The sequence below is a fragment of the Monomorium pharaonis genome, chromosome 3, assembly GCF_013373865.1.
Source record: "Monomorium pharaonis isolate MP-MQ-018 chromosome 3, ASM1337386v2, whole genome shotgun sequence".
Classification (NCBI taxonomy): Eukaryota; Metazoa; Arthropoda; class Insecta; order Hymenoptera; family Formicidae; genus Monomorium; species Monomorium pharaonis.
The window spans coordinates 12895830-12920276 of record NC_050469.1 but is presented as its reverse complement, the minus strand read 5'-3'; the positions used below and the strand labels follow the sequence as shown (position 1 = coordinate 12920276).

Sequence of the window (24447 nt, the reverse complement as noted above, 5' to 3'; positions counted from 1 at the left end):
GCGATACGGCGCCGCGTGCGGCATCTCTATTTTATCTACATATATTTCAATTGAGCGACGTGCGACGCGTGGGATCTCGAGTATCGCGTTTTAAAACGAGTGCTCTCCTCTCTCGCGTCGCGACGCCAGCTATAGGCAAGTGGGTGCGAACGGTTAAACCGGACGCTTTCCTTCCAAACACTTTCCATCAATGACGGTTCTAGAACACAGAATCCGTTTTTTTTCTCTCCCCCCCCCCCCCTCTTTCCGCCGACGCCGTCCTCTCCTGAGCAAAACCAACGACAATTTCCATGGGACAATATTATTCGATCGTCGGCGCGCGGCGTGTTTTTACGGAATTAACGAGCGCCCGCTGCTTCCTTTCGCGACGGTGATGATCTTACGCTCGTAGAATAGGTGCGGGAGCACGAGAGAACTATCAAATGTCTCAGGTACATCTGCTACGTTCCCGTGGAAATCGTTCTCGAGCGGCGGGAGTTGTACAAGAGGCGCGATGCGTCTGGGCGGGGCGGGGGTGGAGGGGTAAGAACAACAGAAAGAACTCGTCGGCGCGTTTTACTTTCCCTTCACGAGCAAGTTAAACGTCCAATCTAATTTAATCCCGTGTATATGCAGCTCATTATTTAACGACGTTAAAATTTCATCGAGCTGCGTTGGCTTTCCACGCGCGATCGCAAATGCAAAGTTAAAATTGGATTAATCTCCCGACACTATGCCCGTTCATAATGCAGCAGCTCCGCATCCGCTATTCGTCTGCTTTCAAATTGTTGATAGATTTCTGCAAATACGAAATAATAGCGTATCCTTTTTACTTTCTGTGTCATTGTATCGATAGTAGGTCAGGCAGAAGCGACCGAGCGCGCGTGCACGCGGTGCCATTGTAACGTGTACCCTAAATAAAGAAAGATGGTAGATTACGGCATTATTGTCTTAACCGTGCACTTTATTGCGCGCGTCCCGCGCTGCGTAGCTCGCCTTTAAGTTTTGCGATATTTAAAGAAACGCATATCTCCGAGCTATCCGCGGCTAACGTAACCGACCTAAATCGCCATAAATTGTGCAGCCGATCTCTCTTCCAGAAGAGCGGCTCGTAGTCGGAGGAACTCGCACGGAGTTATTGCCTTCCCGGAGGCGCAAAAACGGCGTAGCGTTCAAAAATGCGTGTACCTGTGCCTGCACGTAAGTACGTCGTGATGTGTAAAAGACCATAAATAATGTATACAATTATTGAGGAAAATTCAATTCTGAACGTTCCTCTTTGAAAATAGAAAAGAGAGAGAGAGAGAGAGGAGAAAAGAAGAAATGAACAAACGTTATTTCTCAAAAAAATTTCATTCTCCAAATAATTCTAAGAATGTCAAAAATATATCGAAACATCTTCATATGTTAATTTTATTTTACTTCCTGCATTTAATTAGGAAGGAGAATATCGCGACTATTCGATATTCGATTAAAATGCCTTTAGTAATTAAATGTAAGATTCAGGTTCTGCTAAAGGAGGTCCCAATTAAAATCGCGCGAATTGAAAGGAAAATATAAATCCGGCGCTATATTTACATCTTCTGGAGCTTAAGAAGAAACGTTTCACTCGCTAACTGAAACGCTATCGATCCGCGTTTCGCTCGAATAAAGGACTACAGCGCGTCTCCTTCGGCGGGGATTTGAGACTGTCCTCTGTGCGAGGTCGAGAGCCCAGTCCTCCAAAAGCCTTTCCTCGTGTGGAATCTGTCTGACTCCAGATTAACTCACGGAGTGAAATAGAGATACAGAGAGAGAGAGAGAGAGAGAGAATTAGCATGAACTTGACGCGAGGCTCGGCGTAAAAGGCCATGAATGATGCGCATAATGCGCTAGACGTGAACAATGGGCAGCAGGCGTGTCGTCGGTACATATATACAACGTCGCCGATCCTCATCGTCCACACACATTGCACCACCTATATCCTCCTCCCTGCACCCTCTCCCACCCCTCGGCTCGCCTCCATCTCTCTCGCTGTTCCACCTTCCCGCGCGACAACTCGTCGCTGTCCTCTTCCTCCTTCCGCGCGGCCGCACGCATTTCTCTTCATCTGTATGCTTTTTTTTTTTTATTTCGAAAACGGGATATACGTGGTCGGAACAGGAAACGCCATGGGAGAGTGAGCAATCGGTATTCCGTGGCTGTGTCACACACAGCGGAGCCGCGATACCCAGCACCGTGGAGAACGCGCGCGCTGTAACGAGACGGGGATCGACTGACGTGTAAGCGCGCGGAGCTGCGTCAGGAAAACACGTTCGATCGCGGGAATGCGCCTCGAATCTGATCGCCTCTTTCTCCGGGCCTCTGCTACGTTCGCGGCCGCGCAAATCGGCCGCGCGTCCCGCACGTACGCGCGCGAAAATTGTCATCCGTCTTTTTATTTCTCGCGGGGAATCCCGGTGGAGAAAACACCGCGCCGCGCCCGCGCCGTTCGCGAAGATTTTCGCGCGCGGATCAGATTGTCGGGCTTATACGCAACGCTTCCAGCTAAATAGTTGTTTTTTTTTTTTAATTAACTCGCGGAACGGATTTCAAGCTGCATGGATTATTTTTAAAACCCCGCGCGATCGACATCTCGCAAATTAATTTGAGATTACGGCGCGGTAACCAAATTGTTGAAATACAATTTTGTATATGAAACTTTTGCCGAATCGAGTAAATTAAAATATCCACGAAATTCAATTATTAAAATGTTTCCTATCTATTTTCGCAAACAAGATACAAATCAAATTAGTTAGGTTCTGCGCATGATATTCCGATTTAATGCGACACGTCGACGAAGGTGACGTTCATATCAGATCGCGATATACGTTCGTCTCTTGTAAGGCAATCGCTGTCGGTTGTGAGCCGTTCGATGCAAATGCCGCTACGACGTGAAAAAATGTCACCGTTCCAACCGGACGCGCATAAACATAAACGCAGTCGCCGGCACCGACGATATCGATTAGGAAGGAGCGAATCGATATCGGTAACTCGGATAACGGACGTGAAATTACGCGAGACCGAACGGTATTATTAACGCTAAAAAAAAAAAGTTATTTGCTCGGTGAATTTAGTGTGTTAAAAATTAGACTTTTGAAATTGAGAAGCCTTGCAACTGTACTATAATGTAACAGCTTCGATCAATTATTCTTCTCTGCGAAGTTGTATATATACATACATTTTTATTTCTTCCAATTTTTTTATCGTTGAGCATTCTTTAACAGCGGTAAACAAGCGATAAGATTCTATCGCAAAAATGTCACACGGGGAGGGGGGGGAGGAGGGAGGATATCGATCGCGCGATCCGGAAAAAAGGGGGCTCCGGCGGAAAAAGCGCGAGGATTGCAATTTGGGTCGTTGCGATGTATACTAATGCAAAAAACTGGCTTCCGCAAATGGAATTCTGTACGCGTGCCAAAAAATGCGTTAGCCGCAATAACTACGGGCTTTTAGGACGTGTCGCGCATGAGATGCATCTTGCTTTGAAGCGGGAAAACTGGGGCATTCGTGCGGGAGGGTGCGGGGATGACACGATCGCGATCTCGACGTTTCAAAGAAGGAGAACGGGATGGACCTCCTCCACGAAAGGATCGGCGCGGGCTCTGGCCTACGAGGACCGGTGGACGCGTTTCGCGCGTTTCATTTTCGGACCATTCACTGGGCGGCGTCTCTCTCGTTAAAAATGCTCCGCGGTCAATGGGGCGCATTCATTCGCACCTGAGCGACGCACCTGGACATCCCGGACTCATGAATAAATTCACGGTGTCCCGGTCATTTCGGACGAGTCCGAACACGCGTCTCGTTACAACGGCATTAAACTTTCCTCACGCCGTTAATAATCTGCGGTGTTAATTATTGTCTATCCCCCGTCCCCGCAGCGCCGCTCGCCGTGACGCGCACTGTGTGTCGCGGGGCACAATATTAATCTCTTGAGCCGGGGACAAACCTCGGTCGAGGCGGATGCATGATCCACAGTTTATTAAGTTAGAGAATTAAGAGACAATGCGAGAGAGAGAGCGCCAAACAACAGGAACTGGCTGCGCGGCGGAATTTGCAAAAGATTTGTACGTCGAGGCATCTAAGAGAAGCGAAGAAGAAGAAGAAAAGGGAGAAAAAACTGAACAAGAAGATGAATACGAAGACGGACTCTTATAGCCGTTAGCAAAACAGTTCCTGAAGCATCGAGCGCGAAATAATACGCTTCTCATACAAAAAGTGTACGTTAATCGTGAGACTAAAATTTTGAAAAAAATCGCGATAGAACGGAATGTCTTCATTCGGCGCAAAATTAGAGGCGCTCGCATACGAACACCGTGAGTACCAGAGCTACTCTCGTGCCGAGTCGACGCACTTGAAGAAGTCCCTCGCTTCCCCCTCGAGCGCGAGTCCTTATGCCTTTCGTGTCACGTTAGAATGCGCGAAAGGAGAGAAGAGAGAAAGAGGAGAGAAAGTGAGAGGCTACGACGAAAAACAGAGAAAGAGAGAGAGAGAGAGAGAGAAGAGAGGAGATGGGGCGAGAAAAGGAGGAAGGGAGCGCGAAATTCAGCGAAAGAAGAAAAGAAGAGAGAAGGAGGGATCAGCAGGGAGCTCTGTCAGTGAGGAGCTGCATACCGAGGAGCTGGAAAACGCATTGTTTAGGCTGCACTCACACCGACTCAGGTGGGTGTGTCGCGAGCGTGAAATACCGGCGAAGTGACTCCGAGTCGAGTGAGCCTGCACTTCGGAGCGGTGCTCGAGTCGCGCCGCAGATTCCAGCGGACCATCTCCATCTGTGTGTGTGTGTGTGTGAGAGAGAGAGAGAGAGAGAGGGGGGCGTATTTGATCTGTCGATCGACCGGAGATGCGACTCTCTACGCGGAATCGATTCCACTTTGATCGCGAACCTCGTCGCGCTCTTCCAGGGCGCATTTCAGATTAGTTCACCCGCCCGTGCTGCCGATCGAATAATCGGTCACATTTTCGCGTCAAGTTAAAACGTACTTCTCCTCCAAATCCTTCGGAATTGGAAGTTATCGCCGTGAGCGCGGCGGGTAAAATAAATTCACTTTTTAAAAGTCCTTTTCTAATGCTGAAACGCAGAACGCCAATTTCATTCCGGGGTGAAACTTGAAATCGTTTATTAAAATAAAAATCAGATATTTCTGTATACGGCAATAGAGTTTTGCGTTAAGAAAATTTTAATGGCGTGAGTAACGTGGACCTTATCGTAATACATTTCGCGTGATGATTTTACGTAACGATGTCTAACAATGTCGCCATGCTAATGTGACAACCGACAAGAACGGACTTGCATTAGACGTAGCGTCGAGAAATATCGCATTGCTAAATGGAAAAAAGAAAGATCCGCCGGATGAAACCGTGTCGTGGTACTTTATTCTTCTCTTTTTCTCGCGTTGCCTAACTTCTTAACTCCTTCCGAGACTCCTCCTAGCCAGTTACAAAAAAAAAAATCTTTAATTAAAGGATGTAAGTAAAAAAATGAGCTTTGGCCTTCGTTATCTCGCTCCATCCGCGTGGTGTATAAAGTTTGTTCTTACTCCTTTTTGTTATTCTTGAATGAAATTGCATCTTGCTTTCCCACAAATGTTTATTGCGCTCGCAAAAAAACGCACGCACGCGTGTGACTGTGTGGGTCGGCGGGTGTGCGTTGTTGGGCTACGGTTGCTACGGATTCGCCAAGCCCGCACGAGTGTGCATGCGGATCGTTCGGTCCTCCCTCCGGGAGTTTTAAAAGATCGCACTAAGTACGTTGACGGCGACATCCAGCGGACATCGGCTGAATTTATGCTCCGCTATCCGTGGTAAAGCAGAGAACGCGGGGATCCACAAGTGATTCAATATAGATCCAAGAACCACTCCACTTGGGCCGCTCTCTTCATTAGACAATTGTCTCTTGAGGAGACGTGTGCTTGGAATAGATAACGTTAAAATCACAATTCCCGATTAGGAATATACGATCACTCGAGGCGGCTATTAAAGAAGTATGTCTCGCCTGCACTAAATCATATACCCACATCCTTGAAGTCCTCTCATTGAACTCGCACGTTCACCCTGTTGAATCGGCGGACCAATTTCGCGGCCGAATAAGTAAACGGTAATAATTAACGAGCGTTCCCCGAGAGTGGCAGATAAAAAACTTTTATATTGGGCTATAGAGACGACCGGGATGACCATCGTTTAACGGGGTTAAGCGTCGGATAATACCGTGTACAGACGTTACTCATAGAAGTGCTCGACGTAAACAACGATACAATTGGCAACGAGCTGATCAGGGGGATCCGGAGAACATGCATAAAAGTTCACCCTCGTGCTCAACGGTTTAACCGTACTTACCTGCAAATTGGTTCGTCTCGGTCGTCCGGTGGATTCAGGAAATTGCCGTCGTTCACCGCCGAAGACGTCGATCCCCGCGGCGACCTCGGGCCGCCCTCCGGTTCGCCAATCAGCACTTCTGTCCGACCATTTTGGAAAGGGCTGCTCGAGCGCCGTTCCCCGATTCTTCCGGTCTGCACCGGTTGCTGTCGAGCAAACGGAGTTTACGTCTTTATGAGTTGGCACACGGGACCCCTTGGGTTTACCGCACTTCATTTTATTTACGGGCACGTCGATTAGTCTGCGGCGGATTTCTCCTTGAGTTTACCCGGACGTTTCGTTTAACTTTAAATGTCTTCGTAAATTGATAAAGATTCCGCTGCTCTTTTTAAAAACTCAATTTAAAGCAAAGTAATAATATCTGATTGACCTGTGTATAAGAAAAAACCGAAGCTCGTTTTCACAGCTTTGGCATTCGACATTTTAAACAACTAATTATTGCGATTAAATTGCAATAATGTAATAAAGAGAAAGCTTTTCTTCCATATTTTCACGTCGGGAATAATATTCGGTATATTTTGTATAATTTCTTTGTAATAAGTGAAATATGAATATGCTGCATTGTAGTCAGCTTGTTCCAAAAGCGAGATAAATTGACATATTCACGATTTAAGTTTGCCTACACAACAAATACCACATTAAATGGAAAACGTAATCGAGATAAAAAACCGCAAATATGTATTTTTTGATAAACATCGTATTTTCCAACGTTATTTTGTGATGATCAAATAACAAAATGCTGTTACAAAAAACAAATTAAACTATGTTAAATGTAGCTTACTTCAATATAGAAATATTAAAATACAAAGTGTTTTGTCAGAGTTAAGTTACAATTTAATGTTCACACACTTTTCACTCGCGCGTGAGTTAAGCATGCCTCAAATATCAATCAATATATCCCATGATAATGATCTATATTTAAAAACTTTTCTTTTAACTCATAACATGTGACTTATTGTTAAATGCTTTCTTAAGCTGAAGAACGTCAATTTAAAATTTTGAAACGGTTTTCCTTTCTTCATTGTACTTGTTTGATTTAAATAATATTTGAGATTAAGTAATAGTACTTTGAATAAGTAAATGATGTAAATTTATGACATAATATTTATAATATAAAAATATTTTGTTAGAAATTTTCCATTGTTTCTCTCGTTATAAACATATAAACGGAATGCAATGCTTGCCTCTTGTAACAACAAGCTACTGTCTCCTGTATTCAATTGATAGAATTCACATTTCCATAACTGATTAATGATGATCAATGATGAAACGTTACGTATGCAGATTGTTCAATAAACAGACTCTGATAATTTTCATTTGTACATAGACGTAAGAAAGAATTTATAAAAAAAAGTTCCGTGATTGTTGCTCAGCTCTTTAATTCAGAGAAACGACATTTCACAGAATAATAAATAACGGTGGCCCACGAGCCTCGTAAAGAGCCTCCCCATTAACATGCCTAATGTTGGGAATTAAGCGTGATAAACTACCGATGGCTATTTGCTATTCCGGAAACTGTTTAATAATTACTTAAGAAATTCAACGGATGTTGCTTATGCAAGCGACGAGTGATTAGTGCCGACATAACGTAGTGTTGGAAAAAATATGAGGGGAAAATCTACAATTGTAATATTGTGTGTGTGTTGTATGTGTACTGAACATTATATAACGTATTTGCATTACATGTACGTACTTTCCCGATTTATTTATGTTTCAAAAGCCAATGCGAAAATTTAATTATATATTTAATAATTTAATATTATACACGGATGCTACTTTGTATTCAAATTAATGTCTTTTTAATTCATCTCTTTAATCATCTCCACCACTAATTAAAGCGTAAATATATTTACAATATATCCTTTTAAATATATTTACATAATCCTTTTAAAAGGCTAATTTACTCAAATACAATTTTTTTCTTCTTGTATTTCTAACATGTCTAAAGAAAATTGTAAGTTTACGTTACCAAGAGATTCGGCTCTTCGTAGCTGGGTTGCTTTTCCAAAGTCCCCCTTCGCTCCTGCGAGATGTTTTCCACCCGGATTTCCGCCTCTTTTCTTAATCCTTTGGGAATCGTACCGTTGCTAAGTTTGGTGGAGAAAGCATTCGGCCCCAATTCCCTGAAACAATTGAGATAGGGATGAATTAAGCTGTGACAATCAAATTAATCGATCAGCCACCGATAAGTAATAACTATAAAATAGAAAATGTTCTTCGCGACTTTCCCTATTGTACAAAACAAAAATGCGCCGCGCGAACGCGCCGGCATTGTGAAAGGATATCAATCACGACAATCGCAATTTGTCACATCCGGCCTGCAGCGATGCTTCCTATAGGCGTATACTGCATACATTTTCCCGGCTACAACACAGACGCTGCTGGTTTATTATGCCTTGACAGGAACATCCCAGAGGATATTAAGTTTCCTTCGGAAATTAATTACAAGTATCTCGTCTGCAAAGCGACATCGACCTACCATGTTTACCGGCACAAATTATTTTTAATCGATCCCGAGGCACCTGTGGACCTCGAGATTTCTGCCGTTGACCGATAAACTTAAGAGCAAAAATTTCACGTGAAGTCGCACGCCATCGTCAACGCTTCGTATCGCGTCATGGGGCAACAAACTTGTGTGTAAAGAAAAAAGAATGTTTAATAAAGAGAGGAAAAATTACTTACTTGTCCGCCAAGGTAACCGTGATTTGGCCATTCGACACGTCTTTCGAAGTGGAGTCTTCGCTCGTGGACGCTACCGCATCGTTTATCTGAAACAATGGCAAAGACAGGCTCCAAATAACACGCGTGATTTTCACTGGATTTTTATTCCCGATGGGAATTAATCTGGAAATTAGCAGCCGCCTTTATTTCAGTAATACCGCACCGCACGCTGCATGCGAATTTTACAAAACATCTACATTCGCGACAAAAATAATAAATTCCACCGTGATTGCAATTTTTTTTATTTTATTTGGATGCGATGATTGAAAATTTGATCGAATGGAAAGTTATTGCAATCACGCGACAGTAGTCGTAATATTCAATTTAGCTTTATGAAAAATGGCTGATCGCGCAGTTTCACTTCATTTTTGCCGCACGTGCTTCCGCATATCTGGGCAAAATATAATCCCCTTGTTTATCTCTATTTACAACGCGTGTAAAATCCGCGACTCGCCTACGTCGTCTTATATTAATTTTAAGGAACTTAATTCTCGTAACAAACCAATTTGTCTCAACTATAGAGTGATAAAAAATAATTTCGTCGAAATCACGCATATTACACAAGTAAAACCGATTAATAATGCTTAGCGACGAATGTCCCGCTCCGTAGAGGTGGAGCGCGATGACATCGCAAAAACGAATGATGACTCTTTTTTTAAACCCTTTCTTCAAATATAACGACGGCAGTGCCAAACGTTTCTTTTCTTGCCGAAAGTATCGTCGAGAGTAAAATAATTTAAAAGGAAATAAAGTAATCTCTGTAAATAATCTCCCCATGGTTTACTCTTATCTTCAGTGTAAATATTGTTACCGCTTGCACAGTATTATTATATCACTGAAATTTCAGTTCATCTATATTTATACAGCAAAATCTCGCGAGTTGGGCTGTAACTTTAAAGCGCCATGTATACACGTTGATCTCGACGTAGATTACGTGTAGACGACGTTGCAGTTTAATGAAAGCCTCATCAACCTGAAACGTCTTAAGCGTCTTGTACAGCGCATTGTAATATCAATTCCGACACCAATGTCGTGGAAGAACTGACGCGTCAAAATGGCCAATTTTCCAAATGGCGCCGCCATCGCCCACAAATTAACCGGAGGTCTCTTATTCTAGCACCTTCCAGCATTTATTCGGATTACGCGCTGGTTAAAAAAAAAAAAAAAAAAAAAAACAGGGTGGGAGAAAGAAAGAAGGCGACAAAGAGAGTGGGAGTATTACACGCCGCATTGTTGATCACAATAAGTGGCTAATCGTGCTGGAAGCCCGATACGAGATCGCCGCGATATCGAGAAAACTCGTTAACGATTGTGAGCGCGTTACGACATCCTCGCGCGATTTCCGCTCCAAGATGTGTTTCGCGCGATATGCGAGAACCCGATGCGTGCCTCCGCTTAGATTTTAAGCCCGCATGCCGTATCGCGATCACGCGAAACGATCCCGCATACGGCCTTAAAATATGTCGGTCGGGACGCGCGGTTGATATAACAAACGGGCGCGCGGGATACTTTTCTCTAGCAAAACCGGTTGCGCGATACCGGCGTTAATTGTTCGATAAGTACTCTCTAAACGAAAGGACGAATGGAATTCGTGTAATTACCCCGAAAGATATACATGCACCATCGCGGTACAGTATCACGAAAGTTATTTCTATTAGTCATTTCCATAAACGTTAACCGAAGTTAAACTTTCACTAATAGTTTTCGATCGAGGCGGCGCGGGGCGCATGAATGTGAGAGTGAGTAAAACCAATTTTCGCGAACTCATATTCGAACTGGAAACGTATTTGGATGTGAATTACAACTTGAGGCAGAATTATGCCGTCATTAATCGTTCTCTCTCTCTCTCTCGGAAAGAGATTCAAATCCGTTTCGATGTAAATGGGTTTTTTACAACTAAAAAAAAAAGAAGAAGAAAGAAAATGTCAGCGTGAGACAAGCGTGTTGGAAAAAGCGCGCACGTGCCGGCAGAGAATTAATTCCGTCTCTTTAATTGCTTATTTAACTTTGGTTATTTATAGATACGATTACATTTACTCACGAGAATAAATACGGGACTACTGCAACCCGGGAGGGGGGAAAAAAAGAAAGCAACCCGTCGGACGGAAACGTAAAGGAATTTTCACGCGTCCGTACTCGTCGGGGATTACATCGGTTCCCGTCTCTACCGAAAAGTACGATACTTCCGAGCGAAGTGTCGGATGGCACCAATATTTGTCGCTCGGCGAAAGCGTCGGGGACATCGATGGCCCTCGGACAGCTTTACTCTCGCTTACAGCGGGAAATTTCTTCGCTCTCTGGCCGGCGCATATTACTCTTCCCGCGACAATGACGAGCGAGGCGCGCTTTTTTGGGCCCCTCGCTCGTCATTGTCGCGGAAAGAGTAATATGCGCCGGCCAGAGAGCGGAAATCGTCACCGTCGCCCCGGCCCCCAAAAAGCACGTTACGTTGCGTAATCGAAGGCGCCGAGGCCGGGGGTTTCGGCGACGAGCGAGAGCGTGCGACTCGCCGCGCGCGCGATGCAACGAGAAAACGCGGCACACACTCTCGTAAACAAGGCCGCGCATAATCGCCGGTCCGCCTCTCACTCCTCGCGCGCTCATTTACTTGGCATTCCACATTTCATAAGCAGCCTCCGTGACGACTCCGACGGCTCTCGCGGCTCGGCACCGCCGCCGATCGATTCGCTTGCGCGCCGCGTCCTCGCGGAACTCGCGAGTTTGCGCGCGCGTGCGATAAGGATCGCGCCGGAAGCCCGCGAGGAACGTGCGATGTCTTTCAACGCGCGTATACATCTCCGCGATTGTTATTCGCGATTGTCGGGATCGCATGCCGGATTGCAGAGCGTTCCGCCGCCGTCGACGGGGCGGGGGGATTAAGGTCACGGGCGCGGATTGATTTGGAGACAGGCGCACGAGAGTACGTCGCGCGCTAAATAACTTTAAGCCCCGAAGTGATTTTCAAGCGCGTTAAACGTTATTTCTCTTTAAATCGTTAATGCGGCATTTCTAAAAATACGAGAAAATCGAACGCGCGCCGGCTAAAGCGCCAGGCGGAACAAAAACTACGGATATTTCGTTTCCGTTTTTATTTCCCATCGAGAGAGAGAGAGAGAGAGAGAGAGAGAGAGAGCGAGAGGCCAAACGTGTGTAACAATCGTTTTTAAAAAAAAAGTGAAGAAAAAAACCTCGCAGAACCGCACGAAAAATTGGACGCGGCCGACGGCGGTGGATCTAAAACCGGCTCTGGCGCAATCTGTGCGCAAAAAAGACTGACTTCTTTCATTTCGGTGAGAGGCGTGCATGCATGCATACGTGTACTACGTACACGTAGGAGAGATCGTATCTCGGCGCGGGAGCCATCGAAATCGCCCTTGCACGAACATTAACAGGCAATCCGGCTAATTACGCGGGCTCCTTTACTTACCCGCTGATGTAAAATGGCCTGGATGTCGCGCGGCTGGATCTTCTTAAGTGCCGTCAATTTCTGCAGCCTCTCCCTCGCGCCCCTGCGAAACAGAGAGGAAAAGAGCGTCCGCTTGAGTAAGGCCCGCGTAAGACGTCGTCGCTTATCCTTGGGCGGTCGAACGCGGGGGATACCGGGGAGGAGGGCGGTGAGTCACGGGAGCGAGCTGCTAGGCTCATCCTAATCGCGCGCACGAAAGCGTCTCCTCCGCGCGGTGTACGCGCGCGCGCGTCTTCTCGCCGTCGTCGTCGTCGTCGTCGTCGTCGCGTGTCTTCTCGACTCCTTCTTTCCCGGCGAACTATACGCGCGCTTTTACGCGATTGCGCGCGCGTTTGCAAAGGCGCACACCTCGTCGGAATCTTTTGTGAAATTTAATTCGCGACTTGCGACGAGCGATTACCCGTTCTCATTAAACGTACTTTCACGGGAGGTAATCGAGCGGTCGGGAAGCGACTTAATGGATTCGCAATTCTCGCAGATGAGTCGTGCGATCGAGAACAACGGTTTTGTCCGCCAGTCGTCTTCGCAGTCGTCGATCGGGAAATAAATAATCGAGCCCGCGAACTGCGATTAAGCGCTCGCGGGAGAACGGACTTTCGCGAGAGGGGGGGGGGGGAGGGAAGGAAAAGAGAATAATAGCGGTACATAAATCGGGGAAAATTAATTCCGTCGTATTATTAACGTCGCCGCTAATGTTAGCATTGTCACCGCGTCTGCTAGGGATAACGTCGGCCGACCGGATCGATATTACGAACGGGCGAGGAATAATAAAAAAAAAAAAAAAAAAGGAAGATATCGGAAAGAGCGAGGCGAGCTCCCTGATTTTACGACATCTCATCACTGGGGCTGTCATTATCGGCCCGTGGATTGGAACGCACGCTGCTTTCGAGCGCGATTCTCGTGACATTTAGATGACGCATTCTCCCCCGTCCGATCAAAAACACGTTCGCCCGCCGGACACCGCCGCCTTTTATGTGACGTTTAATCGATACACGCGATTCCGCCCCGACAGGAATGTATTTACTGGAAGCGGGGCACTAGATCTCCCGTCTCGCGTGCGTGCGTGCGTGCGTGCGTGCGTGCGTGCGTGTCACGTAGAGACACGCGACACACATACGCGCATACACGCGCGCGCGCGCGCGCCGTAACGTTGCACTCAACGAGAGGTGCAGTGCGCCCGTCGTCGTTTCTTTTACTTTTAAAGCAAGTGGCGCTCGTTCAAAGTTTATCTCTCACCTTTCGACGGCGATAACCCAGGCGTCTCGTATCCGCCCAGCGTTTGGCCCGTCCAGCTCTTCTGTCGGGAATTCACCAAGAAATTAATTAGGCAAATTTATCGCGCGCTTAACATGCGTCAAAGGAGCCATTACCGGGCCGCGGCTATAGTCAAACATAGCGGCGGCCGCGGTGTGACGGTGTGGAGAAAACGTGGTTGGTGGAAATAAGTGAAGCGCATCTCCCTTTTCCGCGAGCCTGACAAATTCCCTTCGTTTCTCATTTACTCAAGAAGCCATCGGTGTTTCCATTAATTTAATATCTCCCTTGCCCACGCGGACGCGCGGCGAGCGAGCTTTCTTTTTACTCCTCCTCCACCTCCACCTACTTTCGTGGGAGGAGAAACCTATCTTTTTCCCCCCCTTTCCTCCCCGCCAACATTGCGGAAATTTTTACTTTCATCTCGAAATGCAAGTGGAAACATCTCCGGCCAAACGTCGTCGCGCACGACGAAAAACTTTGTGCACGCGCACGGGCGCGCGCGCACAAAGTCCACATTGTCCTCGTAACTTTTTGCCCATCGGTTTATTTATAACGTCCCTTAGCGGGGAATAACTACGGACCTACCGCGTATCTCAACCCACTTTTCTATAAAAAAAGAAAAATCTAATCGATCGCCGGCTACCGTTCTTAGTGCAGGCCGCATCTTCGTCGGCTTCCTCGTCGTCGATGAATTTTATACCGGACAGATCAAAATGCCTCGCCACGCCGCCGCCGGCGGGCTCGGGCTCCACCTCCGCCTCGCCCGTGGGCTCCTGGGTGCAGAGTTTCGGCGGCGGATCGTCGACAATCGATTCGTCGACGACGATCGATCGGCTGTCGTGACCCGAACGCGACAACGTGCAACCGCAAAAAATTAGCTTGCGCAAAAATTTCGACATGCTCATTAGCATTCGTAATTGGAGCAGAGGGGAGGATTTTTACGAGGCGCGAACGTACGAGACTTAAGAGTTTGTTCTCCCGCACTAACCTCTAGCGAGCCGCGCTTATCTCCTTTCGATTGGCATTGAACTACATTGATTTCAGATCTATTTTTAATTGCGTTCTATTTATAAGCTGCGTGTGCAGTTCTATCATAAACACACGCGTCCTACGAATAAAGGAATTAAATATAAATGTGGATCTGTAAAACAACCCGAGATGTGTTTGTCTTTTGATGCAAATGGCGTGCCTCGCGTGTTTAATTTAACATTTCAAAAGGGTCATAATTTACTCGAAATTACGGGGAAAATGCAAAATTTTCCTTTTAGCAAACCTTCAACCTAACCAGACCGTTGAATTTGTTTTCGCGATACTATTTCGCTTCTCTATCAACGCGAGTAACAAAGAAAACCACAGCCACAATGCTGCATTCCCCTTTTAACGCATTGGCATTCCGAAAAGTCCGTAATTAGCTATCTAGTCAGTTCATCGTTTACACTGGCTGCAATCGATGCATCGGCCAACTCGTTAACGATATTCGGAAACTGATATATCGGCACCGTTCACTGAATGAAAAGCTCGCAGCCGCGTAGAAGCCACGCGAAAGCTTCCCTGAAAGAGGACGGTATTCGCGTGCACACGTGTCACGAAACTAGAAAATAAACTCTCCGACGCAGCCGGCGACTGAGAATGGATAGCACGAACGACGGCATTCACGCAAGGAGTTTATATTTGGAACTACACTCTCTGGCACAGACGATAAAAATTGACAGAGAGCGCCAGTTCAACGCACTTGGGGCCAACGCGCGGGCGGCGGGGGAAAATGTAAAGGCGAAATGTTTAAAGAATTTTGCGCGAGAGCCGGCGGCGGAGTGCCGCCGAAAATCTTCTCGCGGAGATTGAAAGAACAAACGCGAAGATCGATAGAGTGTCGGGGCATTCTTAAATTCCTAGGATACGTGTGTGGACCTTTTCGGGGAGGAGGGAAGGAGAGAGAGGGGGGGGAAAATCGCACCGTTCTTTTTGTTACCAGTTGATGTGATCCCCGACCTGGTTTCCTCGCAATCCGCTTTGGTGCGAACGAAGAGGCTGATTAAATGTACGTCTGGCGGTTTTCATTCTGAAGAGACCTCAAGACATTCTATTCTCCTCCGACTATTGGGGCTTTTCACGAGTGAGAATTCAACCTTCAATTCACGTCTTTCCTCTCCTCCTCCCCCCCCCCCTCCCCCTCCCTTCCACTCGCGTTTCCAAGTGCTCAAAAAATAAAATTGTTGATAAAACGAATAAATTGATTTCTCAAATATTCATTATACTAACGCGATTGTCTGCGTTAACGAAAGATAATTAATATTTTCTTTCTCGATTGAGAGGCAATTAACAAAATTGAATTTCCCTCATAAAATTCACCCGGCAAAATCGTTCATTTTCCAATCGCTTTGACAGCTTTTGATATTTGCTTACAGTCCATACACGCTGCGCGCGATATATCGCATACATGCACCACGCACTTTGTATTTCGTTCATTGTCTTTCGAACGTGTACAGCTGATATAGTGGTGTGCGCCGCAATTGCATATCACTTGAAGCGCTCTAGGCCAAGTCACGGTGAAGCTTTCCGTGTCACTACCTGCACGCATTCATTGCCTTAAAGCCCTTTTGTACTTCGTGGAACAACAGGAGGTGCGCGCCAGCGAAGAAAACTCGCAACAGTTCCCGTTCTGGTTCCTTTTCAAAATGTTCTGGCTTAGCTCCAAAACGTATTCGGATATGGCACGGCAATTCGGAGAAAGTGTGTTTTCGTCTGAAAGCTCACCCCGTTTTTCCTGTTTCATTGTAAAACGGTCCTGACGTTTCGGAGACGGGAATATCACGCGAGAATGGTGAGCAAAAGCTAAGCTATGACGAATTTATCTCGGAATAAACCGCCCGCGCCGCACTGAGAACGCCACATAAGAATAATTAACGGATAAAGAAATAAAAGTCCACACTCTTCACATTCGTAGCTTCTTATATCTACTTCTACAAAACCTACTAAAAACGAATCTAATCTCTAATCTAACCATTTTATATAGTTACGTTACATGTTGCGTCTTGCGAAACAGCATAAGGTACTTGTCTGATCGACAAAAAAATGTTTTACATCAAAGTGAAAGTCTTCTAGAAATCCTCGGATACTTTAACTTGTAAATATTCTGTACATAAAACATAAATATTCTGTACATATAACATAAATAACTCATGTTAAAGGAAAAAAAATGTAGCCTACTATGTCAGTTTTGAAGTCCAATTTGTCTAACGTTCATTTTTTATTACGTTGCGAATGCACTAAGTTTGAAATGGTATTATAAAAACTGCTATATCATCTGATAGAAGACATTTTCCAATTTATATTTATTGTATGTTCTTAAAATTTTATTTTTATCTTTTGTTTAAGAAATATATAACTATACGAAACAAAGTAGTACGCCAGTATTGATGAGCTTTCTCTATTATTCAAGTTAGATATAAGCTAATCTTAAATTTTCACAAAGAAAAAATAATTTTTTACTGAAATGCAGATCGGAAATAACTATTCAAAAAAAGTTGAACTATTAAAAAAGTTACATTGGACTTAAAGTTGATAGCTGGAATGTAAAAAACTCATTACAATAATAATGTTACGTTTAAACGTTTTACATAATTATTTTAATGGTCCAGCATAAAATTATTTTCTAATTTGTATCTGGCTAAATTTTTAGATACCGCAATAAAATTGCACGTTCTGTGTAGCAGTGTCCGTCGATACTGTGATTAAAAATTTAATTATTGAACAATTTCTGATAATTCGATAAAACAAAAAAAAAGAAGCAATCTGAGATATTCTCTGCAGTAAATGTACATAACGTAAATCACAATTACCATCTATAATTTAATATTGTATTACGTAATTGTATAATAGTAATTACAATATCGCTATTAATTTATTAACACACAAGTCAATTATGGGATATGCAGGGGATGAATGTGCAAATACTTCGTTAGCGGTAATTCCCCGTTTAGCGGTGCACATATCGCCAGCTCATTCTCATTCCGTGTTTACAATGAATAAACACAATGAATAAGACATTCATATGAATATGGCAAACGGAATTCAGAATCAAATTGCATTTAGCGTTAAATACGGCAGACAATGGATGCGCGGAATGCCGGTCGAAGGTAACGGGAGATAGGGCTAAGGTTGGATGGAGAGGCATTACGCTCGCAAATTCGGTGACGCGGCAAATTCGGGTCAAGTAATGCGTTACTGTGTGTGATATTAGCGTTGTCTGGGAGTAGTCTCCTCAAACGGTCCGGAGAAATCTAGGCACTTCGTCGGAACGGTAACTGGATGTGCTCGCGCATATGTCGTATATATAGCGTACGTGTGTACAGCCCGGCAATCAACTATGTTACGTTAAGTAGGCTTTGCCCCGAGTATCTAAGCCAGACCGACCGCGCTCTTCGAAAGCGCAGTCCGCGAGTTCGATAGTTGGACAGCGGTTAACTTGCGAATAATTAAAGCCGGTCAATCCCGTGCTAAAATACCATACACAAATGCCGTAATCGTATTTTCTATTCTGTCGAACAATCGCTTCGCAAAATTAGCGTATCTCGCCCCTGAAAAGTTAATATACGTAAAAAGAGGAAATCCGTTTCCATTTTTCTCCGCTTTTTTACGGTTTGTATCTCGATCTCGTATTTCACACCTTGACGTTATCGGGATAGACAAACGAAGCATCGGAAATACATAAAGTTCAATTTTTCTCATTATCACACCCGAGTGATTATTAGAAAATCGCGTCTTATATCGGCCAGAAATAATCGTCCGTAAAGTACGATCGGGCTCTGACAATTTTCGTAAATCGTGAAACGATATCGTACCTATAATATACAATTCGCAGATGCCATTTACATGTGAAGATAGTACAAGAAGAAATTGTACCAGTGCGCGGAATGGTTTCAATCATATGAGTAGTACGGCTTGACGCAAGGCGAAAACCAGTTTCCTAACTGTATAGGCTGTGCCAGTGTCGTGTGTGTGTGTGTGTGTGTGTGTGTGTGTAAAATATACACGTACAAAACCGAATAACGAACAGACATGCCCACTGAGGTTTGGACACTTGATCTATGAGACAATGTTTTGATCCCGTATAGTATACAATACATTCGAATCCATTACCGAACAATTTGTAAATTTCTGATAATTCTGATGATTCAGGATACTTTGGAGAAGACTGAAATAATTGTTAATGCATATTTAGTGCATTATTTCCAATTTAAAGAATTAATAAAATTTTTCTGAAGTTTTACTTAGATTATCTTACGAATGTATAGCAGAATATTAACTTTTCACATATAATAATATCGAAAAATATTTTTGATTGTATTGTGATTACAAATTTTTAATTCAAATGCTTTAAATAAATTATAATTAAAAATGTAATAAGTATGCGTCATTTTTATTTTAAGGGAACTGACAGGCAAAATTTTAATTACGTCTACGTTTAAAATATGAGGTCGCTACGTATACTTGTTTAATTACTGCAATCGCTTTTAACAGACATTGTAGACAACAAATAAATCAAGCGGTGAGCAGTTTAGCTAACATTTCTAAGAAAATTGTGTACACTGCAAATTTGCATACATACACAAGAAAGGATTAGTCATCATCATATCCTCTTCCTCGTTGTTTTCGTGGTAATCATTTCCGTATATACGGTCACGTTTCAATACGGTTCTGTTATTTTAACGTTTAACTTTTCGTAAAGGCTTGACGGCGACGCGCGCAGTAAAATTTAAATAAGATAGGATTAAGACGAAATGGCATTTGTTTAGTTTCTCCGCGGTGGATTACGCGAAACGGCTGGCAAATAGTCGGGACGAAAGGCATCGCTCAAGATTATTGAAGGTAATAGAGAAACAATCGCTAACGGTTCGTTCACTTTTACGAGCGTGATAACTGTTTTCCGAGGGATGTATCGAATTCGGCATGCGCGACCGAGTCAGCTCGCCAAATTCTCAAGAAACTATGCGCCTCAGTCGGGGCGGATCAATATATCGAGTATGCGACCTAATCACGTCGGTTACGCACTAATGCGTGATGGGTATACCTAAACATCCCGATTGCGATGACGTGTATGATTTAGCCTGGCAATTACTGTTGCGGTCGTCCGCAACGGCAGGTACGGATCACTTGGAAAGAAAAGGTGAAAGTTTACAGAGACGACAGTAAAATAATAATGTTGTTATTATTTTGCGAATAGTTAAAGCTTTACGAAGTCGCGCCGTTCAATGAAGTCGTATTAATTTTCCCACATAACTCTGATATCTCTGGTACGTAATCGTCGATGATTATGTCAAACGCGAAAGGAAATAAGAGGGATTAGGTGCAGCGCGCGATTCCATTAGCGATTACATGACACTTATTTAACGCGTTACATCATTGCGTTACCGGGACACCGGGAGCCGCGGAATGCCGGCGTAAGACCCACTTAAAGGAGGCTACAGCAACGTCGAAAATGGCAAATCGGATCGCGCACAGTCAGCATTTTCGCGAGTGTCCAGTGGAATTTCTTCCGCCGCGTATCGCAATAACGTATACGTTCGTTTCGCGGAATTCAACGAAGTCGAATTATTTTTATCTTCCTCTCCCGTAATTCCCAGAGACCTCTCATCAGCGACGCGACTTGCCTTCGTCAATTTGTACGATTACGTGGATCGCTTGAGGAAGGTGTCCAAATTCGCCGAGTCCGGAAAATTTTCCGCGAATTTTGGGATACAAATGTGATACCGATCGGTCGGTGGCGACCTGTCGGTTGTGCCAAAAAAAAAAAAAAAAAAGACCATTTTGCGGCATTCGGGTTTTTTCCACCCCGCGCTCAAGCGCCCGATTCCATCAGAATTCAACAGGTAGGGACGACAAAAACAATTTAACGCACATCGCGTGGCGAAAAGCGCGCGCGCGCGAGACGATTTAAGCGATCGTGCCTAATTTATATGTTGGCGGTAGATCCGCTACCGGGTCGCTCATTCTCGATTTCTGCCGCATGCCCGCACGCGAGAGAGTCAACCAGCACGCGTATATATACAGGGTAAGTATGTCTCCCGATAGGAGAGGCGTAAAAAAGTGACGGGTGTCCCGGATTCCAATTTCCGAACGCCGAACGCGATATAATCGAACACCGCGAAGTGAAAAAACATCTCGAGTCGACCGTCATATATTTGTATATATATTTTTTCAATATTCCTGAAGCCTCTCACACGCGAGCGAAGTCCCGAAATCGAAACCCCCCCCCCCCCCCGGCCAGCTCGGAGAACGCGGAGAGCGAAAATTTCCCGGTGGGATTCGAGGAATCGCGAATCGTTTTCCCTCCGCGCGGTTTCGCCGGACACCCCGTATACTCCCGGGCGCTCCGGTTTCTGCCGCGCGCTCGCTCGACTGCATCCCGTGGCTCGCGCTCGTAAAACTCTGTGCCTCCTTCCTCCTCCTCCTCCTCGTGTCTTATGTGCCAGCTTCACGCATCCTCCCGTTTCCTATACTCTCCGCCGTGTGTATACGAGTGTGCATACGAGCGGCGCTTCCTCGTTTCCGTGACGGCCGGGCCCCGTGCCCGGTATGCACGTACTACTACGTGCGATACAACCCAGGAGCGGAGCGCGCGCGCGAATACGCCCATGCCACGACAATACGCGCTTGACACGCATCGTGGGCAGCGGCGCGATTGTTAGTCCGCGTCCGCGGGGGCGGGAGGAAGGAGGGAAAAAAAAGGCACATTCCGCATTATTCCGCGGTGTACACGCATGTACGCACACGGAAGGCGGATGTAGGGCCGTGCGGATGTTGCTCGACGTGAAAACCACGCGGGATCGGTTCACTAGAGAGAGAGAGAGAGAGAGAGAGACAGATTCTCTTTTTTTCATTTATCTAACTCTTCCGAATCTAACAGCGTTTTTGATTGCAGCTGGTTTGAACCGAACCCGAGGTGGGTCGCATGCTGGGAACCGTCCAATTAGAACTTAAAGTAGATCATTAACCTATCTCGGGTTGGGCTCAAAGCCGATTGCAGTCGAAAACGTTATAAGTGCGCTCATTTACATAACAAAACGACAGCGGTGTGCCAACAGTTGCCAACAAATTCGAGCGTGATTTTAAAGCAGGTTCCTATTGACTGTGTCCTCTTGGTTTCTGCCAATTTACAACTCGCCATCCATAATATGACAATAGAAATGTAGTGGGAATAGAGCATGTGCCATGCCATCATGTTATAATTCAGTCAGGAATATACAGTTTATGCAACGTCGAATCAATGCTGATATCATATAGATTTGACGTTGAACCAGTTTCTGAAAAGGTTTGCTCAATTTCTGATATATTTCTATCGATAGAAAAACAATAGACTGTGTCTAGCTGTCGCTGGAGTTCTACTAATGTAATATGCAATATTGGCAGGTTATCGGAGTATCATTTTGGAAAGAGAACAGCAAAGAGATGGAACGTTTCAAAATTTTCTGCATAAATACGGATCGGGATATGGCTCAAAAGATATTTCTCGTGAACCAGTTCTAATGGATAAGTTTGTGTATTATAAATAAATATAAAAATAGATATGTGCATACGTATATGTATAACGAACGGTAGGTTCGAGTAGAGGAACAAAATTCAGGTGAAACAACGTGACGTTGACCGATGATGCAAGAACGTAAAGCAAACTTTTCGCGCCTCTAACAACGAATTATTATAGACACACGTCGGTCACTCTCCTGACATTTTTTGTATAAACTAAGATTTAACATGACGTACAAGCTATTGTTTATAATAATTATTTTTATGTGCAATAATAAACACGAATATAATAATAACATTGATAATTAACGGATACAATTTTGATAATAAAACAATTTTGTCTTTCCTACTCTCAATTTTTTTAATGTGTACGTATGTATGTATGTGTGTTGAAATATCATTGAAAAAAAAACATCGTAATCCGTATTCAAGGCACGTTTATAAAGGTGCTAGCTTGCCTTTTTGCATTCTTTATTGTTCATTAGATGCAAAACAGGACTAGAATGACGAAAAAATTTATTCCGCGAAACATTAAGTAATACTAATCATTTCTTTTTATCACTTGTTTACATCTCCGACCATAAATGTCGATCTATAATACATCTAACATTTGTGTTTTGTGATTATTTATTCAATGGGAAGATTATGTTTATATGCTCATATGAGATTAGAAAATCTTATAAGGCACTGGAGATAATTTCGCAAGATTCTTTCTTTTCTAATGCTATATCCATATAAATAACCAAGAATGAGGTTAAACAGCCATATCTTAATGCAAGGAATGCGATTGAGCCGAGGACATGATATAAAGGCGTGCATAAAACGCAAAAGCTCATTATCCCGGGGAATCTATTATATCCGCGATTCTAATGAATATTCCTAACGTTTCGTAAAACTCGACAAGAGACAATCTATTTCGCAAAGCACGAACAGAAGGACGAGTAGAAACGTTACACGCACGAGAGGATATTAACGGAACATCTGGACTTTACATTCACGTTTATATAGGATTAAAACAATCACGCGGAATGTATTATATAACGCGGACTTTTTAATTATGACAGGGGAGAAAGAGAAAGACGAACAATGTGCGAGAGTTGAATAATTATCACGAGCCCCCGCGAAAGATGACGGAACGTGAAAAAAAAATATTAGACTGATCCGAATAGACAAAAAGTGGAATATCTACGCGAAAATAAAATAACGGTTAAATTGAAAATCTGTCAACATTCGTGAAATAACGGCACGCAGAAAAATATTAATTCTGCCAAGGAAAACAATTATTCCAATAAGTAAAGGTTATCTTTAACAAAGAATGTTTGCTTTATAACAGTATAAAATATACTTTTATCACAGATTAAAAAGAATTAATTATCAAGTGCCTGAAGAAAGAATTTATTTATACTCTTTCAAAGAATGTTATAAAATCGAATCGAAGAAAAATTAAAATAATAAAAGTAAATCGCATTTTCATGTTAACTTAATGTTCCTAATTGAAGTATTAAATTACTAGGATTTAGAATATCTTGAAGGAATTTTATGCTTATAATAAACTTACGATATATTTGCGCATACATGTAAACTTTTAATGAATTATTAAAAAAAATAAGTGATATTTATTTAACTCAAATACACATTTTTCTGCGTGCGCGTGCAAAAGTTTATTTTAAGTAAATATTTCTAGTTTCAAGTAAACGATGATGAGCGTGTATTTTAAGACTGTTCCCCAAGAAGGTATATTCTTTGCAAAGTTAGCCGTGGATTCGAAAGAAGAAAACTAAGAAATGAGCAACTGTTTTCCTTGACGCGGGAATAATATTTTTCCGTGGGCGCGAGAACGCTTACGAATACGAGGACGGATCGAGAAGGAGAGATTATGCGCGCGCGATTAATCGGAAACGCGAGCAGCACGGCCGTAAAAATTCATATCGGCGCTCGTGACAGAGCGGTAAAGGAGCAACTTAATAAAAAGTCAGCCGCGAGATAGTCAGGTCGTAAACAGTTGCGGACGCGTGCTGAAAACGCCGCGGCGCAGCGCGACGAGGTGTGTTATGTATCGGAAATAAGTGGCGCGCGTGATATTGCGAAGTCGACATGTCACAAGAGAC

General features: G+C 44.0%; 1 protein-coding gene across 3 annotated transcripts in view; it reads right to left on the bottom strand.

The window, feature by feature from the left end:
• The window catches only part of LOC105839139 (MAGUK p55 subfamily member 5-A), a 68424-nt gene that overhangs the window by 39120 nt on the left and 4857 nt on the right, over positions 1–24447 (bottom strand). For 2 of the 3 annotated variants that reach the window (XM_012685222.3, XM_012685223.3), the window contains exons 4-8: positions 13796–13856; positions 12521–12602; positions 9055–9140; positions 8342–8495; positions 6334–6518 (exon numbers count right to left, since the gene is read on the bottom strand). In XM_012685222.3, the coding sequence (XP_012540676.1) occupies positions 6334–6518; positions 8342–8495; positions 9055–9140; positions 12521–12602; positions 13796–13856 (568 nt within the window). The remainder of the gene's footprint in view (positions 1–6333; positions 6519–8341; positions 8496–9054; positions 9141–12520; positions 12603–13795; positions 13857–24447) is intronic. The other variant, XM_036284013.1, reaches the window with a different exon arrangement.